General features: G+C 43.9%; 1 protein-coding gene across 1 annotated transcript in view; it reads left to right on the forward strand.

Moving 5' to 3' along the window:
• Positions 1-18137, forward strand: part of gli3 (GLI family zinc finger 3) — a 114931-nt gene that overhangs the window by 15064 nt on the left and 81730 nt on the right. Inside the window, exon 2 of the mRNA XM_061758329.1 lies at positions 7690-7863. Within this exon, the coding sequence (XP_061614313.1) occupies positions 7731-7863 (133 nt within the window). The 5' untranslated portion in view covers positions 7690-7730. The remainder of the gene's footprint in view (positions 1-7689; positions 7864-18137) is intronic.

Below are 18137 nucleotides of genomic sequence, written 5' to 3' on the forward strand. Positions count from 1 at the left end.
CTGAATCTAGTAGAGCATTTGCCCTTTTTAATAGTTTTTATTTGATTTGAGCTAAACCCTTTAACATGCGTTCATTTTGAAAGTATCAAGAGTGGGACTCACATACGCTAAAATGTAAATGAGCAACAGTCCCAATAGCTCAAGCATGTCCGACCACACAAAAGGGTGAAAAGGCCGCACACTCAACAGTTTGCATGTGCATATCCCGGATACAGTGTGTGTATAAATGTGTGTGTGTGTGTGACTAATTCCTGCTAAATGGCGCCTCACTTGAGGGGCCGGTCCCCGTCCCCCCCCCGTGACTGGTTGTGCCATCTGGGCACCACGTTAGCGCTCGCTGGTGAACGACGGCCACCGAAACCACACTTTCCTCCCTTCCCTCCCCTGCTTCCTCCCCCTCGAGGCTGTAAGTGCAGTCTGTGTTTTTTCTTGGGAGAGTCGCTGAGTTAGGTGAGAGTGAATGAACCGCGTGGCATGTCGTCTCAAGTGCAACACACACCCTTCCACTGTCTCCTTAAACCTCCTGTTAAGTTCCTTTCTTACTAACATGGTCATGGATGAACGTGACGTGATGTTTGAGCCTAATTATTCAACATAAAATGAAGGAAAAACTAATTCACAAATCAAATAAAAAAAATAAAGATATATTTTTCAAAAAGACAGAAAAGCCATCTTCGGGCGAGAGGCGGGGTACACCCTGAAGCGGTCGCCAACCAATCGCAGGGCACATAAAAGCAAACGACCATTCCCACTCACATTCACACCTATGGGCAATTTAGAGTCTTCAATTAAAATACCATGCATGTTTTTGGGATGTGGGAGGAAACCAGAGTGCCCTGAGAAAACCCACGCAGGCACGGGAAGAACATGCAAACTCCACACAGGTGAGGCCGGAATTTGAACCCCGGTCTTCAGAACTGTGAGCCAGATGTCCTAACTAGTCGGCCATTTTTGATGTGAAAAAGTCATAATATTCATCCATCCATCCATTTTCACTAGGGTCGCGGGCGTGCTGGAGCCTATCCCAGCTGTCATCGGGCAGGAGGCGGGGTACACCCTGAACTGGTTGCCAGCCAATCGCAGAGCACATGCAAACAAACAACCAGTCACACTCACAGTCACACCTACGGGCAATTTAGAGGCTCCAATTTATGCATGTTTTTGGGAGTGCCCGGAGATAACCCACGCAGGCACGGGAGAGCATGCAAAGTCCACACAGGCGGGGCCGGGGATTGAACCCGGGTCCTCAGAACTGTGAGGCTGACGCTCTAACCGGTCGCTCACCGTGCCGCCAGTCATAATATTGTGAGGCATAAATTGTATGTACGTTGTAATCTTTCCAGAATCAAGCCATAATTTTTTGCAAAAAAATAAACCTCAACAAAGTTGTATTTTTAATTTGAAAAGAATCAGTATTCTATATATTTTTTTTAAATGAATGGATGGAGTTGCATTTTTCAAGAATAAGGCGGTAATCTCATGAGAATATGAGCATTATGAGCATTCTTTTAGGAAAAAAATCTGAATAAAGCAGAAAAAAAGAATATTACGACAATATAGTCTTATTTTTTGGGGGTAATATTACAAGATGAAAGTCGACTTTTTTCCTGTATTTTCCAACTTTAAAAGGGTCAGTTCGAGCCCCCGACATACCAGAAGGTTTCAGGGGCCCTCATCCGTCTCTCGCCAGCACCTTATCCGATGCAAACACATGCACGCCGTTCTGTTTTATTGCGAGATTGGGATAATCTTGCTCTGGGATTTAGACACCGCTAACCGCACCCCCCCGACTCCCCAACCCCGCCCTGCCTCCTCACCCCTATTCCCTCCTCCTCCTCGCCCCTCGAGTGTTTTTAGTTGTTCCAGCTGTGCAGCAGAACCTCCATGTTGTTGGCATAGCTGTGAAATTTGCAAAAACACACACAGGAAAACATGCACAGGCATGCAGGGGCACCTACACACACACTTCTCCCTCTCCCCATTCATTTTCTACCCCCCCTCCCCTTTATCCCACTTTCGCTGGCAATCTGGCTCAATCGTTTCCATCTCTTCCCTCCCCTCCGACTTGCGGCGTCGGTGCACTCGTGATAAGGCGCAGATAGCAGATCTCGGTGGTCGCTGATGTAATGATGATGAATGCTGCACCGCCGCCAGCCCCCCCAGCCCCTCCCCCCCAGCCCCCGCAGCCCCCCCCCCCCTTCAAGGGGGATGGTGGGACCCTCGACACTGAACAGTCACCCTAATGAAATGAACACAAATACAACAGCTCATGTGTGAGGAGGAGGTGCGCCAAATCGAAGCAGACACCTCAAGAGTTTATAGAGAAATAGCCCCCCCACCCCCAACCCCCCACTCCATGTCTGATTTTGTGTGCACGTACCAAACACTCCCAGGGAAACACTGAAAAGAATAAAAATCATTTGTAATGTTCCAATTTTTTTATAGAAAAAAAACCAAGACTTTATTCTAGTAACACATTTTTTTTCTCAATAAAATGTGACTTTATTCTCTTAATTCTTCAAATTTTTATCTTAAAACATATATTTAGTATATTTTCTTACGTTTATGACTTGTTTCTAGAAAATATAAAACTTTTTTCTCTGATAAATTATGTCTAAAAAATCAAAATTTTCTCAAAAATACAAACATTTTGGAAAAAATGTCACCTTTTCTAAAAACAATAAGCCTAATTGTCTTTTTTTTTTTTAAAAAGCCAACACATTTTCTCATCAAAATCTGACTTTTTTTCTTGAAAAATTATGACAATTATTCTAGAAAAAATGAAAATCCTGTCCTAAAAATGACTATTCTTCTAAAAAATGCATTTTTGTCCCCAAAAATATGACACATTTTCTCAAAAATACAACCAATTCACCCAACAAAATATGAAAATGTTTCTACTTCTCTCAAAAAACATGACTAATTTTCTTACAAAATACAACTCATTTCTTCAGAAAAATATGACTAATTTTCTAGAAAAGTAGGACTTGCTAAAAAAGACAAATTTTCTTTGAAAAATTCCAAATTTCGTACAAAATTTGACCTTTTTTAAAAAAAAAAAATACAACTCATTAAAAAAAGATAAATTTTCTCGCAAAATTTGACTCATCTTTCCCAAAAGTATGACTCGTTTTCTCTGAAAAAAATGACAAATTTTCCAGAAAACTAACAACTGAATTCCAGTAAGATTATAGACCAAATACTTCTTCGTATGCAGGTGATACGTTTTTGTAACATTTCTTTTTTAAACAGATGTAAGTTTGCGCCGAAAAACAAAACAAAAGAAGCAGGCAAGAGTTTATTTTTGCTCTTCACTTTGATGTGTTCAATTTGACTTTCAGCTCTCCGCCTTTTGTGCACCGGGCGTATAATTTATGTTAAATTGATTTGCTTAATGTGCTTATAAAATAAGGATGTTTTTTGGGGGGAATTGTGGCATTTTAAACCTGTTAAATGTCCCCACTCTCTGCACAGGAGGGATTACAGTGCAAAATGAAGATGTGCTCGTCTGTTATTTATCCCGAAAAAAGAAGACGTTGATTCTGGTTTGCATAGGTGACTTTTGAGAGAACATCTGCGTGGCGTGCAGGTCAGAGGGATTACGGGTGAAAAGGTCTCGATTTTAATTGCTGCTTCGTAGCTGCCGGCCTGCCCTCGCGAACACAAAAAGCCGGTCAGACACGCTCCACTTGCCCGGACTTGGGAATGTTTGCCAGCGGAATGCCCCTCGCCACCCCCCCACCTACAATCACCAAACCTGACCCTGGTATCCGCTCCATCTCCTTGTGCTGAAGCTCACCTGGAGGGAGTAGCAGGCATGTAGCAATTTCATGATTAACAATGCTTTTTTTTTTTTTTTTTTTATAAAAGACACGCTTTTTTTCTTAAAAGTGTAAGGAAAATTCAACACGAGGATTAATCATCAGACTGCAGGCGGAGTGGAAATGCAGCTGGGATTCCACGTTACTCATTCACTGCCAGCCTTCCCAGTTAACATGGATATTTGACTTTTAAAGCCGTCAATGGCAGTGAATGTGTTATTAGTCACGGGACACTTCATTAGGCACACCTGCACAAGCTAACAAACGCTGTCAAAGTTTCTAAATAAACAACTTTATTTTGGTAATATTACAACCTTTTATCCCAAAACACAACTTTATTCTCATGATATTACGCCTTTTATGCTTGAAAAACTTTGTTTTCATAATGTAACAACAATTTTTATCTAAAAAAACCCCGTTGTCATTTGTGTAATATCTGGCATATTTCTCCTTGAAAATATATACTTCATTCTTGTAATTTTATGAGTTTTTGTCTATAAAAACAACAACTTTTAGCTAAAAAGTAATCATTTAATCGATTACTTTAGTATTCATGTTGAAAAATGAAACATTTATTTGTGTAATATTTAACATTATCCCCCTAGAAAATAAATGACTATTCTTGTATTATGAAATTTTCTCTACAAAAAAAACATGTCTGTATCTTGAACATTTTTAACTTCCATCCACCCATTTTCTGAGCCACATCTCCTCACTTGGGTCGCGGGCGTGCTGGAGCCTATCCTAGCTATCAGCGGGGAGGAGGCGGGGTACACCCTGAACTGGTTGCCAGCCAATCGCAGGGCACATATAAACAAACAACCATTTGCACTCACATTCACACCTATGGGCAATTTAGAGTTGTCAGTTAACCTACCATGCATGTTTTGGGGATGTGGGAGGAAACCGGAGTACCTGGAGAAAACCCACGCAGGCACAGGGAGAACATGCAAACTCCACACAGGCGGGGCCGGGACTAACCAGTTGTCCACCGTGCCGCCTCTCATAATGTTACTAGTTTTTTTTATTTGAAAAACTACAACTTTGATTGTTTTCTAGAAAAGAAATCCTTGTTTTAATATTATTACAATGACTTTCTTGATGAACAACAACTTCGTTCATCTAGATTTTTGACAGCTACAACCCAGGGAAACATGATAATTTAAGCCTTACTCCTAAATACTAAAAATGGCAACACCTGTATTGTGTGATCACATGACAGGTTCCCTATTCCCAAAAAGAACAAAAGAGCAAACATTTCAGCATTCATGTGTGGATCAAAATGCGGCCTGCAGATAAATCCTGACGTGCTTGTTTACAAAAGGTAGCTGCTTCTGTGCAATTCCAAAGACATGCAAAGACTTGTAATCTATTATTTCAGAGCACATCTTTTATTTACTTCTTTTCTCCTTTATTTTTTCAGTTTCCAGGAACAGCAAAACAATGCTTGCACTTTATTTTAACTTTAATTCCACGGTGGGAAACTTGGGGCCCGTGGGCTGTATACGGAACAAAGCGTTCTCGCAAAATTTATTTAGCTGGCTGACGGCGGTTCGTGTCATGTGGGAGCCATTAGACTGCGAGCTTTGTTTAATTCTGTTTTGATTGGTCGGGGAGTAATTGTGTGTGGTTTTCTTTTCTTTTTTGTTTTTTTTGTCTTTTGCAAGCTGGCAATTGCTTACAGATGTTGCCTGCTGCTACAGGTCGGGATAGAAGACATGCATGAAAAAAAAAAAAAAAAGTAAAACAAACAAAGCACGCTGTGTTTGTCTGAAGTTTAGCCCTCGCTACTTCCTCTGTACGCCCCCCCAAACAAAACACCCCCTTTCACCCCTCCCCCCTTGTCTGGTTGTAATAAAGCATGTTTACAGAGCGCATGGCAATTAAATGTCTCTGTTGGCTAATTAGACAGTCTGTGTATTAGACAGACTAAATATTTCCATGGCGTCTAAAGGGTTAGCTGGAAAGGTAGCTAGCTAGTTTAGCACAAAGTGGTTATCTATTTGCCATGTAGCTAGCTAGTTAGCAAGATCATTTCCTGTTACCTTTTAATTCAAGTGTCTTTTTTTGTTGATTTCTAATGCCAGCGACATATAGTGACTGGCAGAACAATTGAATTCTTCCAATTCATCCACTTCTGTTCTTCCAATCCGCTTCCACTAATGGCAAAGGTACAACTAACATGTTTAGCAACCTTTTTCTATTCATACGAGAATTTTTTAAAATTAATATGATCAGTTATCATTGTTTCAGTATCCAGCTATGTACTTCTTGTTGGTAGTGTGTCATGAGATTTTCCAAGTGTAAAATTTGTGGCTTAACTCAATAAAGGTTGGCCAACACCGGTTTAGCTAGAAAGGTTAGCAGTGTCAGCCTAGCAAAAAGTGGTATGCAGGAGGCTATCTATTAGCTGGTTAGCTAGGTGGAAAGCTTGTGAGCCAGATTGTTTTTGTTACAATTTGATAAAAGTATGACATTTCTTTCAAATGTTCAGTGTTTGATTATGTATGGTAAAGTTCACCCAAAAATAAAAATGCCCCCGTTGGACATCATCATCACAAAGGGATATGAATATATTAGTTAGTTAATTAGGTAAGTACTGTTGGTGGGTTAGTTACTGGTTAGTGGTTAACCATAACCTTTGTGCGAGTCAGACAAAATATGTCCATGAATTATTACATATTAAACCAGTGAGGTACTTAGTTAGGTTATTAGCTAGGCAGTTAGCTGGGTTATTAGTTAGGTAGTTTGCCAGGTAGGTTTAGTTAGTTAGTAAGTTAGTTAGTTAGTCCATGAATTAATAAGTATTAGACCAAATAAGTTAGGCACTAAGGCACTTAGGCAGCTAACACAAAGCAGGGCCATAGGCATGAGCTCATTTGCTAGATTGGTTACAAGGATTTCACAAAAACTACTTAGCATTAAACTTTGGTGCTTGAGCCGAAAAAGTGGTACTGCCCCCCCCCGGTATCTAAATGGCAGCCTCCACTATGAACAACGAAGTAGCCTTAGCCTGCGCATGTTTACATGTAGTAAGCCAGTCTTTATGCAAGTTAGACTGGATATTTCCATGCCCAATGGCATCTTAAGTGTCGTCCTGTCCTGTACTTACTGGTGTGTCAATGAGCGGTTGCGCTGTTGTCTGGTTAATAATCATAGACCTGCGTGACCTAGATGCCGTTGTGTTTGTAGACGGCCTTCGAGGTGCTGAACTGCCAGACGGCATGCTGCGGCGCTCTCTTCTAAACCCACAGACGGCATAAACCTCAACCACCTTTTATTCTTTGAAAGAAATATTGCCCGGCACCATCATATTCCCAACAGGGCCTTCAAACAATCCTTGTTTTTTATACACGCTCTCTGGTATATACCCTTAAGGTTTCTCCTCGCTGCCTAACAGGAGCATGACTATCTGCACTCGCTTTTACTTTGTTTGTCAGATCCCAAATCTCATCTTGTTGTGTTTGTGGCTTGTTTTTTTTCTTGGCAGGAAGTCAGAAGTTTAGTGTGACATACTTCTAAATAACTTTAGATTTTTAGATAGCCAGAAATAAATGAAACTGAGCGGCTGTTTGCAGCAATGTGGATCGTTCTTCTTCACGCGATGTTATGTTTATATTATGATTTATTACCTGTCATTAGCCAGTTAGCTAGGACGTTAGCTATGTTTCTAGATGCTGTAGCTGGCTAAGTAGTTTAGAAGTGTCTACCCTAAAATAAAAAATGATGCCCCATTTGTAACCTCCTCCAAAAACCAGCCCGCTAACTCGCAAACAGACAGACAAACACAAATGCAAATATAACACTCTACAAACTTGCTACTTGACTTGGAACTTAAAACCCTTTTTCTTCTTCTTCTCCCCCTCAGTTATCCCGTCTCCATGCGGTGCTGAGGAATGAGCATTCGCCATGGAAACCCAGTCCCAGGCCAGTTCCGCAGCTGAGAAGAAGAAGAGGGTGGAGACCATCGTAGCGACCAAGGGCTCGTCGGCGCGCAATGACATCAGCGAGAAGGCGGTGGCCTCCAGCACCACGTCCAACGGTACGATACGCTCTCCATTTACATGCCAACATCATCTGATTACGTAACCGATCAAAAGATTTTTGTTTGTTTAATGGTTTAGAAATATCGGTTGGGCAAAAAGTGAAAAGCAGGAGGTAATGAATGTGCTATTTAGTAAGCTACATAGCCAGATAGTGTAGCTAGCCAGATGGTTTAACAGTATCTCTTGGGAAGAAGCAAGAGGTAGAATTAGGGTGGTTATTCACTACTAAGTTAGCCAGTTATCTATTTAGTAAATTTAGTGACTTTGCTAGGCAGTTAGCTTGACAACAGCAAAATCTGTTCGTCTGCACTAGCGTTCATAAAAAAAAAAAAATTATAATAAATCAGCGTTTTTACAGATGTATCGATGACTTCATTTCAAGCTTCATTTCAAACTTTTTATAAACGTTGTAGTGTCTCATTGCCTTCAATTTCATTTTGGTGTCCAAGAAAGAAATGTCGTTGCCACATAACCTAATCACTCATCACATTTAACTGCAGATGTCCCTGACCTGCTGCTTGTTTTTCTAACCGCGATGATATAATTTCTGAGCAACTCCCAAAAGCTGTATTTAAACATGTGACTGTTTGCTTTACCCCCTTTTTCCCATGCTTCGCTGTGAGTCACGCCATATATAACGCTGTTGCTAAACTCTTTTACATAGAATTGCCTTCAACTTATGCCCTTATAAATGCTGGTCTGTCGTCATCCGCTTTTCATTCAGATGCGAGAATGAGGGTTATATTGAAGAAGGAAAGTCTAAAGACGTAACAAAACCAGAGTTGAGATCATCGTTGCCTGCCTTTAAGCCGCAGCTGCGCTCATTAGTAGCGAGAGGATTTTGGACTGGTTTTGGGGGTTTGAAGGTGGACGGCTATGGAGGAGTCTTCTGTCAAACAGGATAATCCTGAATGACCAGCGTATGGGGTAAATACATGGCAGCGACTTTCTCCCTCCATATGGGATTTACTGTATCACAGGAAGTGGGAAAAGTAGTACTGAACATCCTCGAGTATCCTGAGATAGTCATTGCCAGATGGCTGGCACAGTTTTATTAATTAAGCGGCCGGCTGAAGAGGGGGGAAAAATGTGGAAAAGGCAGGGATATAATTTGGCTCCATTGTTGCGCCTTTTTCTTGCTGATGTAATGACTGTTCGGAAAACAGCAGAAGACTCTCAGAAGTAAGTCAAAGTAGAAAGACCACAATGCATTGTGCCTCTGCACCTGTTCTCTGTTTTAGGCGCTGTCACACATACACAATATGCTGGGGCAAGGGTGAAACCACAGCCCGTTTCCCAGCTTCGGAGGTAGTATCGGATGCGGGACGGGGTCTGTGTGAAATGAAATCGCGGAAGCTGGTGTAAAGTTTAAGATGCGAAGATGTTTAAGATGACTTCCGATGGCGTGCCACTGTGTGAAAGCATACACTGACGCTGAAATGTCATGTTCATTATGTTCTGTGTGAATGACACAGGTGAATAAATGCTGGATCTTCTCAGAGAGAGGCTTCAAAGTCACTGAACAGGAAGTTTAAGACCACCAGACCCTATCTCAGTCTCGAAAATCATAAGGTAGCTTACACATTCTTTGGGCGGTTATAATTACGCCGGATTCCCCTCGGCCAGAACTCATAACCTCTTATCAGGTGTAACCCTACACTCAACTTTAACCCCCCACCGCCAGCACCCCCCATCGAAACAAAAAAGTAATTGTGAGCAGCTGCCATGCCGCCTCAGTGGCGGGTTCCCCTCATCGGAAGAAGCCCCTGATCCCAACTCGACAGAAACCCTGTGGGCCCGAGAGCCGAGCGGTAGAGGAAGAGTTTGAAGTCTTTTGATGGGATATTCCACAAAGTTCCTCCCACCCCTCCCGTTGGAAGTTTTTCTCGAGCACCGAGTCGTCGTTATTGGCACAGCGTTCCCACGTGGCCGGCCACTAAAAGGTGGCTTCATCCTGTGAGCCATTCATCTGCGTGTTCTTCCCACCCCACCTCCGCCACCCCCTTCCTCAACCCCCTTCTTCTTGCCTGACAACTCAAAAGACCCGACTGTGTCACGACAATGCTGTGATTGGGGGGTGGTGGTTAGGGGAGGTGGCTCTCCCCCGCCTCCTACCCTGGTCATTCAATGTGCAGGTGGACCACAAAGTCTCCTGATTCTTTTGTTGGGCTGGAAAAAATGTAGAATATCGTCTCTATCAGTGGGATCGTTTTTTTTAAATGGTCTATTTAGGGGAAAGTGAGGAATGCGAGTTGGAAAATTGAGGGGGTTTGTGGGGGGGGGGGGGGGTGAGGGGCTGTTGAAAGACGTAAAAGTTGTGTTATGGGTGACTGGGTTTTTAGTGGTTCAAGTAAGGACGACAAAGGATTTTGCCAGAAAATTCCCAGCGCAAATGGAACGCTTTCAAGAATAAAGGGAAGAAAATCTGACAGGTGAAGAGTGGCAAAAGGGGGCGGGTGGTGGTGGTGGGGGGGGGGGGGGGGGTGGTCGAGGGGCTGCTGTCTTTTTAAGCAGCCATTCAAATGATCAACAGTAAATAGAGGGGGTGGTGAAGGGGTGTCATCTGACAGAAATAAAGTTCCCGTTAACAGCACGGATGGAAAGTAATTTACAGATACGCTGTCCCCCGCCATCTTTGTGCCGCCCAGATAAGGTTTCATTTCACAAACGGATAGGAGACATTTTCACTTACGGGCCGCCATTCTGGGACACCTGTGATAACAGCTTGTGGACCCCTAATTGAAAATGGGTTTCAAAATGGATTTCCACTTTTCTTCCTTCCCTCCTTCACCCCCTAACCCGCAGTTCTCGCCGTCTCCCCTGCGACTGCCCCCACCTTCCGTCAACACTACGCTCCATTCCGATTTTGAACCTTCCCCCCAACTGCACTCTCCGGGATATTGGACTGGCAGGGCGGGAGAACTGTGAGTCTGGGGAAAATGGAGCTTCGGGAGCAGATCATCCCTCAAGCCGTGTCAGCGCTATGACAGCTGCGTGATCCGTCTTGTTAATGAAATCATTGATCACTTGATGGGACTCATAATCAACTGTTTCTCCACTGTGTCCTGCCCCATCTCCGCCTTTTCCTCCTCCCTCCTTGCGTTGCCACCAAAGGGATGAGAAATTTCCTCTTTTGTTGTTCAAGAATAAAAAGTATACATCTGAGCAGAGGGGGGGATACGCAGCGAATGATCTGTGCTTCAGAACCACTCCAAGGGGATTCCTTCCATCTGTATTTGTGCTGTGTCCATTTGGTTGGGTCCAGAGGAGGAAGTGGGGGTCCCCTTCATGTTGCCTCGCCTGAGTCTGTGGGACTAATGAGAGAGGACTGATGGAGGGATAAGGGACCTCCAGGGAGTACTGGCTGGACCAGGGGTCAAACAGCACAATGAAGGAGGCGTTTTGGCGTTGACACACAAACCCCTTGCAGCAAAACTGTCTATTTGTGGCCAATAAACCCCCTGCTCGTTGCATAAATAATACATAAAAATGCATGAAAACCTTAAAGAATCCACGAGGATAATTTAGGATGTACCTGTAGACACACAAACAGTGGGCGTGGTTTACTTTCACCAGTGAGTCACACTCATTTCACGGACCTCTGGACTGAAGGCAATTTCCTGCAGCAGCAGGGGGACGGGCTTTGGCAGCGCCACCTCGCTGGGGCCTGAGGCGTGGGATTAGCTTAGCCTCACTGCTACTCAGGGCGGAGGGGAACATGAGCCGCCGAGCTCGGCCTTGGACTCGCTCATCTGGCAGCCTTCCGTCCGCAGCGCCGCCGGATGATGCACGCTTGCCTCAACGGCCTCAGGAGTAAGGGAGGTGCAGCCAGAAATGTTTCTACCTCTTTGCCCTAGGGGGTTTAGCAACTTTGGACCACAGAATTCTTTGGAAACTTGTCACAGTTCTGACAGTCAAGGAGCTCATCACTGAAGAAAAGTGACTCCAGACAAGATTGATTAAGAGTTCTGACTGATCATTTAGATTCACACTGAACCGAACTGGTTCACGGGCCACTGAGAAATAGGTGGTCACCGGGGGTCACAGACAAGTCCCTACACCAATGATCAGCCCCCCAAAAGAAAATGAGCCCCTCCCTAGGGATATGATGTAATGGGGTTAGGGTTGGGGTTAGCCAAGCTACATCCCAACACCGCTCCACCCATGCCAGATCTCATTCCTCTGAGAGCGGGAGGTGCAGGGGCCTCGTAAACCCGTAAGTGGGGAAACAGTAGTTGATTATGCTTGTACTTTTTTCCTATTTGTTGTTAGGCATTGGTGGCCTCCCCCCTGCCAGTAGGAACAAAAGCAGGAGCGTCCCGAGCCTGCCAGGAGGATTTATTATGCTGCGTTCCTCCCCTCGTGCTCTGTTGTGCTCGCCTGTTCTCGGGCCCTCGCTAAAGTAACGGTGGCAATGCGTGGCCCTGGCCTAACAGGCCTGGCGTTTCTATTCAAGCAGTGACGGACGTTCGCGTCTAATAGCTTTTGCACGCTACATCTGGTGTTGCTCTTAAGAAAATGTGCGATGACAAAAACGTTTTCCAGTTTGGGGTTTTAAATGCTTCCTTGACACACATCATCATGTGGTGAGAACATATAATTAGTTAAAGGTTCGAGTCTGGCCGGGGAATTACTTGTGGATTTTAGTTGGACGTGTGCACAAAAGGCTAAATAGACACAACTTGAATGACACTTGGTAGATTGCAGATGTCAGCCAAGAAAATATGCCACATGCGGGTTTTGTAAATATTAGTTTTCGTTTATACTGTAATTCAGTGAGAAAATTACACAAGAGTTGGACTGCTTACCTTTGTTTATCATAGATTACCATTTTGTTAACACTGTATATACTGTATAAAATCAAGGTAACACTTATCCACTCCAGGCCTGTAGGTGGCAGTAATGCAGTTTGCATACAGTTTGCCAACTGCCAAACAAATGAAGGAGAATCCCGGATTAGCATCTTCATCTGGATCTGCACCACAATGTGGATTATTCCTTGTGCCATGTCCCTCTCCTGCAAAACGTTTCTTGGAAATGTGTTGTGTAGTTTGCCTGTAGTCCTAACAAACAAGCAAACAAACAAACAATAAGCTTACGTCCTTGACTACGACCCTTCAATAAATAACTCTTCAAAAAAGGTCCTTTGCCAAGGCAGTACTACAGTCAGCCTCTAATGACAGAAGCTTGCGTCTCAACCTCTGACAAAGTTGATCAACTCAAACTTTCAGGTTTACATGGGCAAGAGGCCCCCGCATCCCTTTAATCTCTCCTCCGTGACCTCCACTCCCCCTGGGCCTCGAGTATCACTCTTCTCTCTCCCCCCCACCACCCAGATCTCTCTCTCTCTCTCTCTTTCTCAAATGAGGAGCTCGGATCAAAGGCCAAAAAGCATGGCAGTGATTCCTGGCGATTGATTGGAAGCAGACACGGCGGAGAGGCAGCGGTGCTCTATGCGCCCCACTCTCTCTTCTTCCCACCCTTGTTTTTCCCAGGGCTCTCGTAAATAGCTCCGGTTTGGAGTGCGAAAAGAGTTGCCACTATTGGCAGAGAGAGCCCGGGATCACATCCACATTGGCGTGGTGAGTCTCTCCTCCTGGATGGGGAAAAGGAAGACGAGGAACTGGAGTAGGGGCTGTCAGCTGATAAGAACCATTTGTCGGGTTGGATCCGGGGAGGGACGGTGTAATCCCCTTGCCCCGCTCTGAGAGGAATTGATTTTCCGAAGAAGAGGGCATGCGTAGAATTGAACTCAGATGTGTTGCGCAGACTGAGTTTGCCGGGAAAACAAATGTCTACAGCGGCACTGCAACATGAACTTGAGCGAGTCTTTCTAATGTGAAGCAATTGCATAGCTGTCTTTCACCAACTCCCCCCGGCCCCTCACCTCTTTTCCTACTGTTTCGCCCTGTAAAGGCATTTTCAGAGGCCCACTCTATTCTGTGACATTAACGATCTAATCCACTCTACCACCTGCAAAGAGTCAGTGAAGGTGTTTTTACTTTTGGTCCTTTATAATCCTTTCTATCCAGGACTCCAAAAGAAGTCAGAGCCCTCTTGAAAGGGTCGCAAGGTTTGATTAGCTTCACATATGCTTTGGTTTACAGGTGACGTACTCCCAAATTCACTTTGTCTCGTATCGAAATTGTATTCAGATCAGATCAGACCCAATCAAAAATGAAGGGAAAGAGCTCAGTTTTCTTTTAGTTCAATAGTTGGTCCACTTTAAGAGGGCATTTGATAGAGGTCCTGTTCCCTTTCTCATCCACTACAGATCTGATGTGAACTCAGTGTGTTTTCAAGTACAATCCACCTCAAGTGGATCCAAAACTGATACAACAAAATAGTCTAATGCATTCACATTGCAACTTGGTTCAAAAGAGACCCTAGTTCTCTTTTGGGTACACTTCAGGTCAAGACGATGGCAATATGAAACTGTAATGAACAGGAACTTGGACCACTTACACAAACTGGACTTGATGTGGAGTGCTTTCTGTCTGAAAAGGACCAAGTGTAAAATGCAATTGTGTTCCATTCATTTACAAAGAAGCACAAGTGAAAACACCCTGAACCGCTTTGAGACACTCTTGAATCTCTTACCCCATCCGACCTCACCTGGAACCGGGAGGCTACGCCGATGTCCAGAGGGCGGCCCTGACTGTGACATCTCCATTACCGCCCAGGCGTGTCTCATGTCAGACAAACGCCAATAAGGAAAGATGCGGGGGTGGGGGCGTACTTCAACTTAGTTGGAGCAAAGCCAAAAGTTTCGTTTTCCGCCCTCTGGTATCCACAAAGGACCCGCCGGTGTATCTGATTACGTTTTTAAAAGCTTTTTATCCCTCCACACTTGTTGCAAGCCGCGGACACTCACACATGCGTGTAGGCGCTCATTTTTCTCTGCCGCTAAATGGCAGTGTGCTGGTGTTAGGGGCATTATTATTAACTATTTGGTGACCTCATGACTTCATCTTCGAGTGCTGTCAGAGGCGCTCCACATTATGTCTGGGCCTCTCTCTGTGGGCTCTTTGTTTCTGGGTTTGGCTCTGGGACAGCTCTGCGTGGGTCTGTGCGAGTCCCTCCATGTAGCCTAGAGGGAGGGGCTTGAACGGGGGGGGCTACAGTGGATGAAAAGAGGGAGTTAAATGCAATGAAGAAATTAACAGAGTTGGAGGGACAGTAAAATGTAGGATGTAGAGGAGAATGTGAGGAGTGAGTAGAGATTATATGGACGAAGGGTGGAAAGGTGGGATGGGACGGAGCCGGAGGAAAAAAGAAAACACCATGCCACACTTAAATCCTAAAGTAGCCTTGAGCTTTCAGCGATCACTTTAAAAAACGCTTTCCCTTCATTCCAATAAGGACAGAAGATATGCGGCTTAAACCATATTTATGTGGGATATGGGATTAAAGGTGAAGTAATGTCCAGATTAGAAAAAAAAAGGAGCTGAGAGGCATTGCGAGCGACAGGATAGGTCATTAAAGCGGAGGGGACGGGGTGGGTGAAGGACGGGGGAAAAAGGACACAGGGTGCGGCGTGTTATGGAAAACCCAGAGATGACATTTTAAGTGAAAAACCATGAAGTGGAGCTGCTATATTTGGACTCCATCACTGCAACCAGCAACAGTTTTTCCGCATCGTGCCCTCAAGATGACTTGGAGTTCACCTTAAATGTTGTCTTTTTGGCAGCACCGCCAATGACACAGTCTAGATCTTACCTTGAATTTTTTTAGGGTGGTGAGGGGTGGGGGGGTCGTTTATCAAGCAGCCAAGGTCAAGTCTGCACTTTTCACTACATGCTGATGTCGTAATGATGTTTCGAAAATTGGAAGGCAAACAATGCTTGACAAGTTTATAAAAGAATCCTTGTGAGGCACATTGGCGCCTGTGAGCTCACGCAAAATGAACGAACCTTATTCCAAATCTTGTGTTGAGAGCGTAAGGCCAAACCTCGATGTGATTAGCTCACGGGTCGAACACCAACGAGTCAGTGTATGTCCAGAACAGCTCCTTGTTGTAGGTGCCGGGTAATTAGAGTGTTATTTTTACGGCACCTGGCTAGTGGAATTGTGATTGTCATGCTTGCTGGTTTAAAAAAAATCAAAAAATCCAACGATGATGGGCTAGACAGCGTGAGTGTTGCCAGCTGCTGCATGAAAGGCCCGACTGTGCCGTACGGTTCACCCAAATTTGTCACACTCACGCGCAGCCCCTCGTCGGACTTGTAACGGAGACGGTCGGCCTTCAGCGGGTGTTGGACTGAGACTAATTTGCCGTTACCGATGCAAATGAGCTCCTCACACCTCTCAAGAGCGATATGTCGCTGCTCCCCTGACTGTACAGTATGTGAATGCGAGCTTTCCGATGTGTTTTCCATTTGCGAACAGTGCTTTTATTCACTTGCACGTGCATGCGAGTGACGTCATACATAGTACTGAGACTTGGCTACACTTAAAGGAGACATTGTAAAAAAAAAATTCTCAGTTTAAAACAGTTTGCAGGTGTTAATAATGTATTATGTCTCAGACATGCTTGCATTGAAATACCCCAAGAATGAAGAATTATAGAACACTTTCTTGTCTTGCTGAAATTAATTTTAAGGGGGCGGCCCTGTCTCATGCAAGTGAGCGACTGTTCAGCCTCCATATACAAGTGCAGCTCAATAAATTAGATTGTGGTCGAAAAGTTCACTTATTTTAGTGATTCAGTTCAAAAAGCGAAGCTCATATATTATACAGAGTCATTAAATGGCCAACTCCTACCTAAATTCTATATTTTCAAATCATTTTGATTGTTTCTCGAGATGGTGACGTTTTAGTTTGCTGAACGTATATAATATATCAGTTTCACTTTTTAAATTAAACTACTGAAAGAAACATGTTCCATGTTATTGAAATTTACTGAGATGCACCTGAATATGTCGGGCCAATGGCTACTACGAGGTTCGTTACCATGACGATCGGGGAGGCGTTACGGGGTTGAACGAGGAGAGTGGCTTCCACTGGCGGAAGCAGAGCGTAGAGTGTTGGAAAAAAAGCCAGAATAAAATTACTTTCACTCATGGAGGCAGCACTTCATACACTACATGTCAAGGGAAAAAATTTTAACCCTTTCGATTCAGACAAGAAACAGGACAAGCACCTTGAGAATAATGAGAGATACAGAATAAACTTGCATGCGAGGAGACAATTCAAATTCAAACTGATGATGATGGCTGGTCTTCGACTTGTCTGGCGAGGTCATTTAGCACACATACGCATCTGCCTTGTGCAACTGGTGCCCCCCAAGCACAGACATCTTGCTTTGTTTCACAGCAAAGTGATAAGACAATATTAGAGAGAGGGGAAGAAGCTCTTGTTTGTTTTAATTCTCACACTAAAACAAAACATTAAATAAAGTTGTAATTAATATAGAATACATTCTTCTACTGCAACGGCAGCACGTACAACGCCTTTGGAATAACCAAATGAACCTTATTTTGATACTGTACTGTATACTTATACTGAATGACCTTTATGTCCTGGAAGCTACTGTGACCGTTTCCAAACTTTCCAAAATTGTGCATCGGCGTTGTCCCACTTACTGCATGCAGCATTTCCGAGAGCACGGCGGAAGGCGTGAAGGCGCATCGAGACCACTGCGGACCTGCGCCAGTCATTGATAAAGTGCTTAGCAGTAGAAAAATTAATGAATCCGGGCTTGACTTGGAGAGAGGGTTTTTTTTTTTTGGATGGGGGGCTTGGGGGCGGGGGGGTTATGTGTGTGTGTGTGCGTGCGTGTGCGTGTGAGGGGGCAGGATGGAGGGGAAGTGGGCGAGGGTGAGGGTGAGTAATCCTGTTCCAGATAAATGGCTGATCCCTCCCTCATTCCTTAGCTATCAAATGTCAAAAGTTAAATTAGCCCACTAGCCTTCGTTAGGAGGTGCTTGTAACGTGCTTGTCAATGGCTGGCGGGCAGGTGCCTCATTAAGCATCTCTTTATTATCGCCACCTGCCTTAATGGACTTCTCTACTGTATGTCTCCATTTGGGAATTGCAACAAAAAGTGTTTTTAACATTTTGTTTCTTCTTCTTCTTATTTTCTAAAATGTTTTTTTAGTCTTCTTTACAGTAGGCTTGTTTTTTTAATTCATTATTATTATTAATATTTTTCTTCATCGTCATTTTTCTTTTGTTTTTATTTAGTAATTTTCATTTTATTTTTTGTCTCCTTTCACAGTAGATTTAATTACATTTCTTTGTAGCTTTTCTTTATTTTTCTTACTTTTTC

Source organism: Phyllopteryx taeniolatus, chromosome 20 (assembly GCF_024500385.1).
Source record: "Phyllopteryx taeniolatus isolate TA_2022b chromosome 20, UOR_Ptae_1.2, whole genome shotgun sequence".
NCBI classification, from domain to species: Eukaryota; Metazoa; Chordata; class Actinopteri; order Syngnathiformes; family Syngnathidae; genus Phyllopteryx; species Phyllopteryx taeniolatus.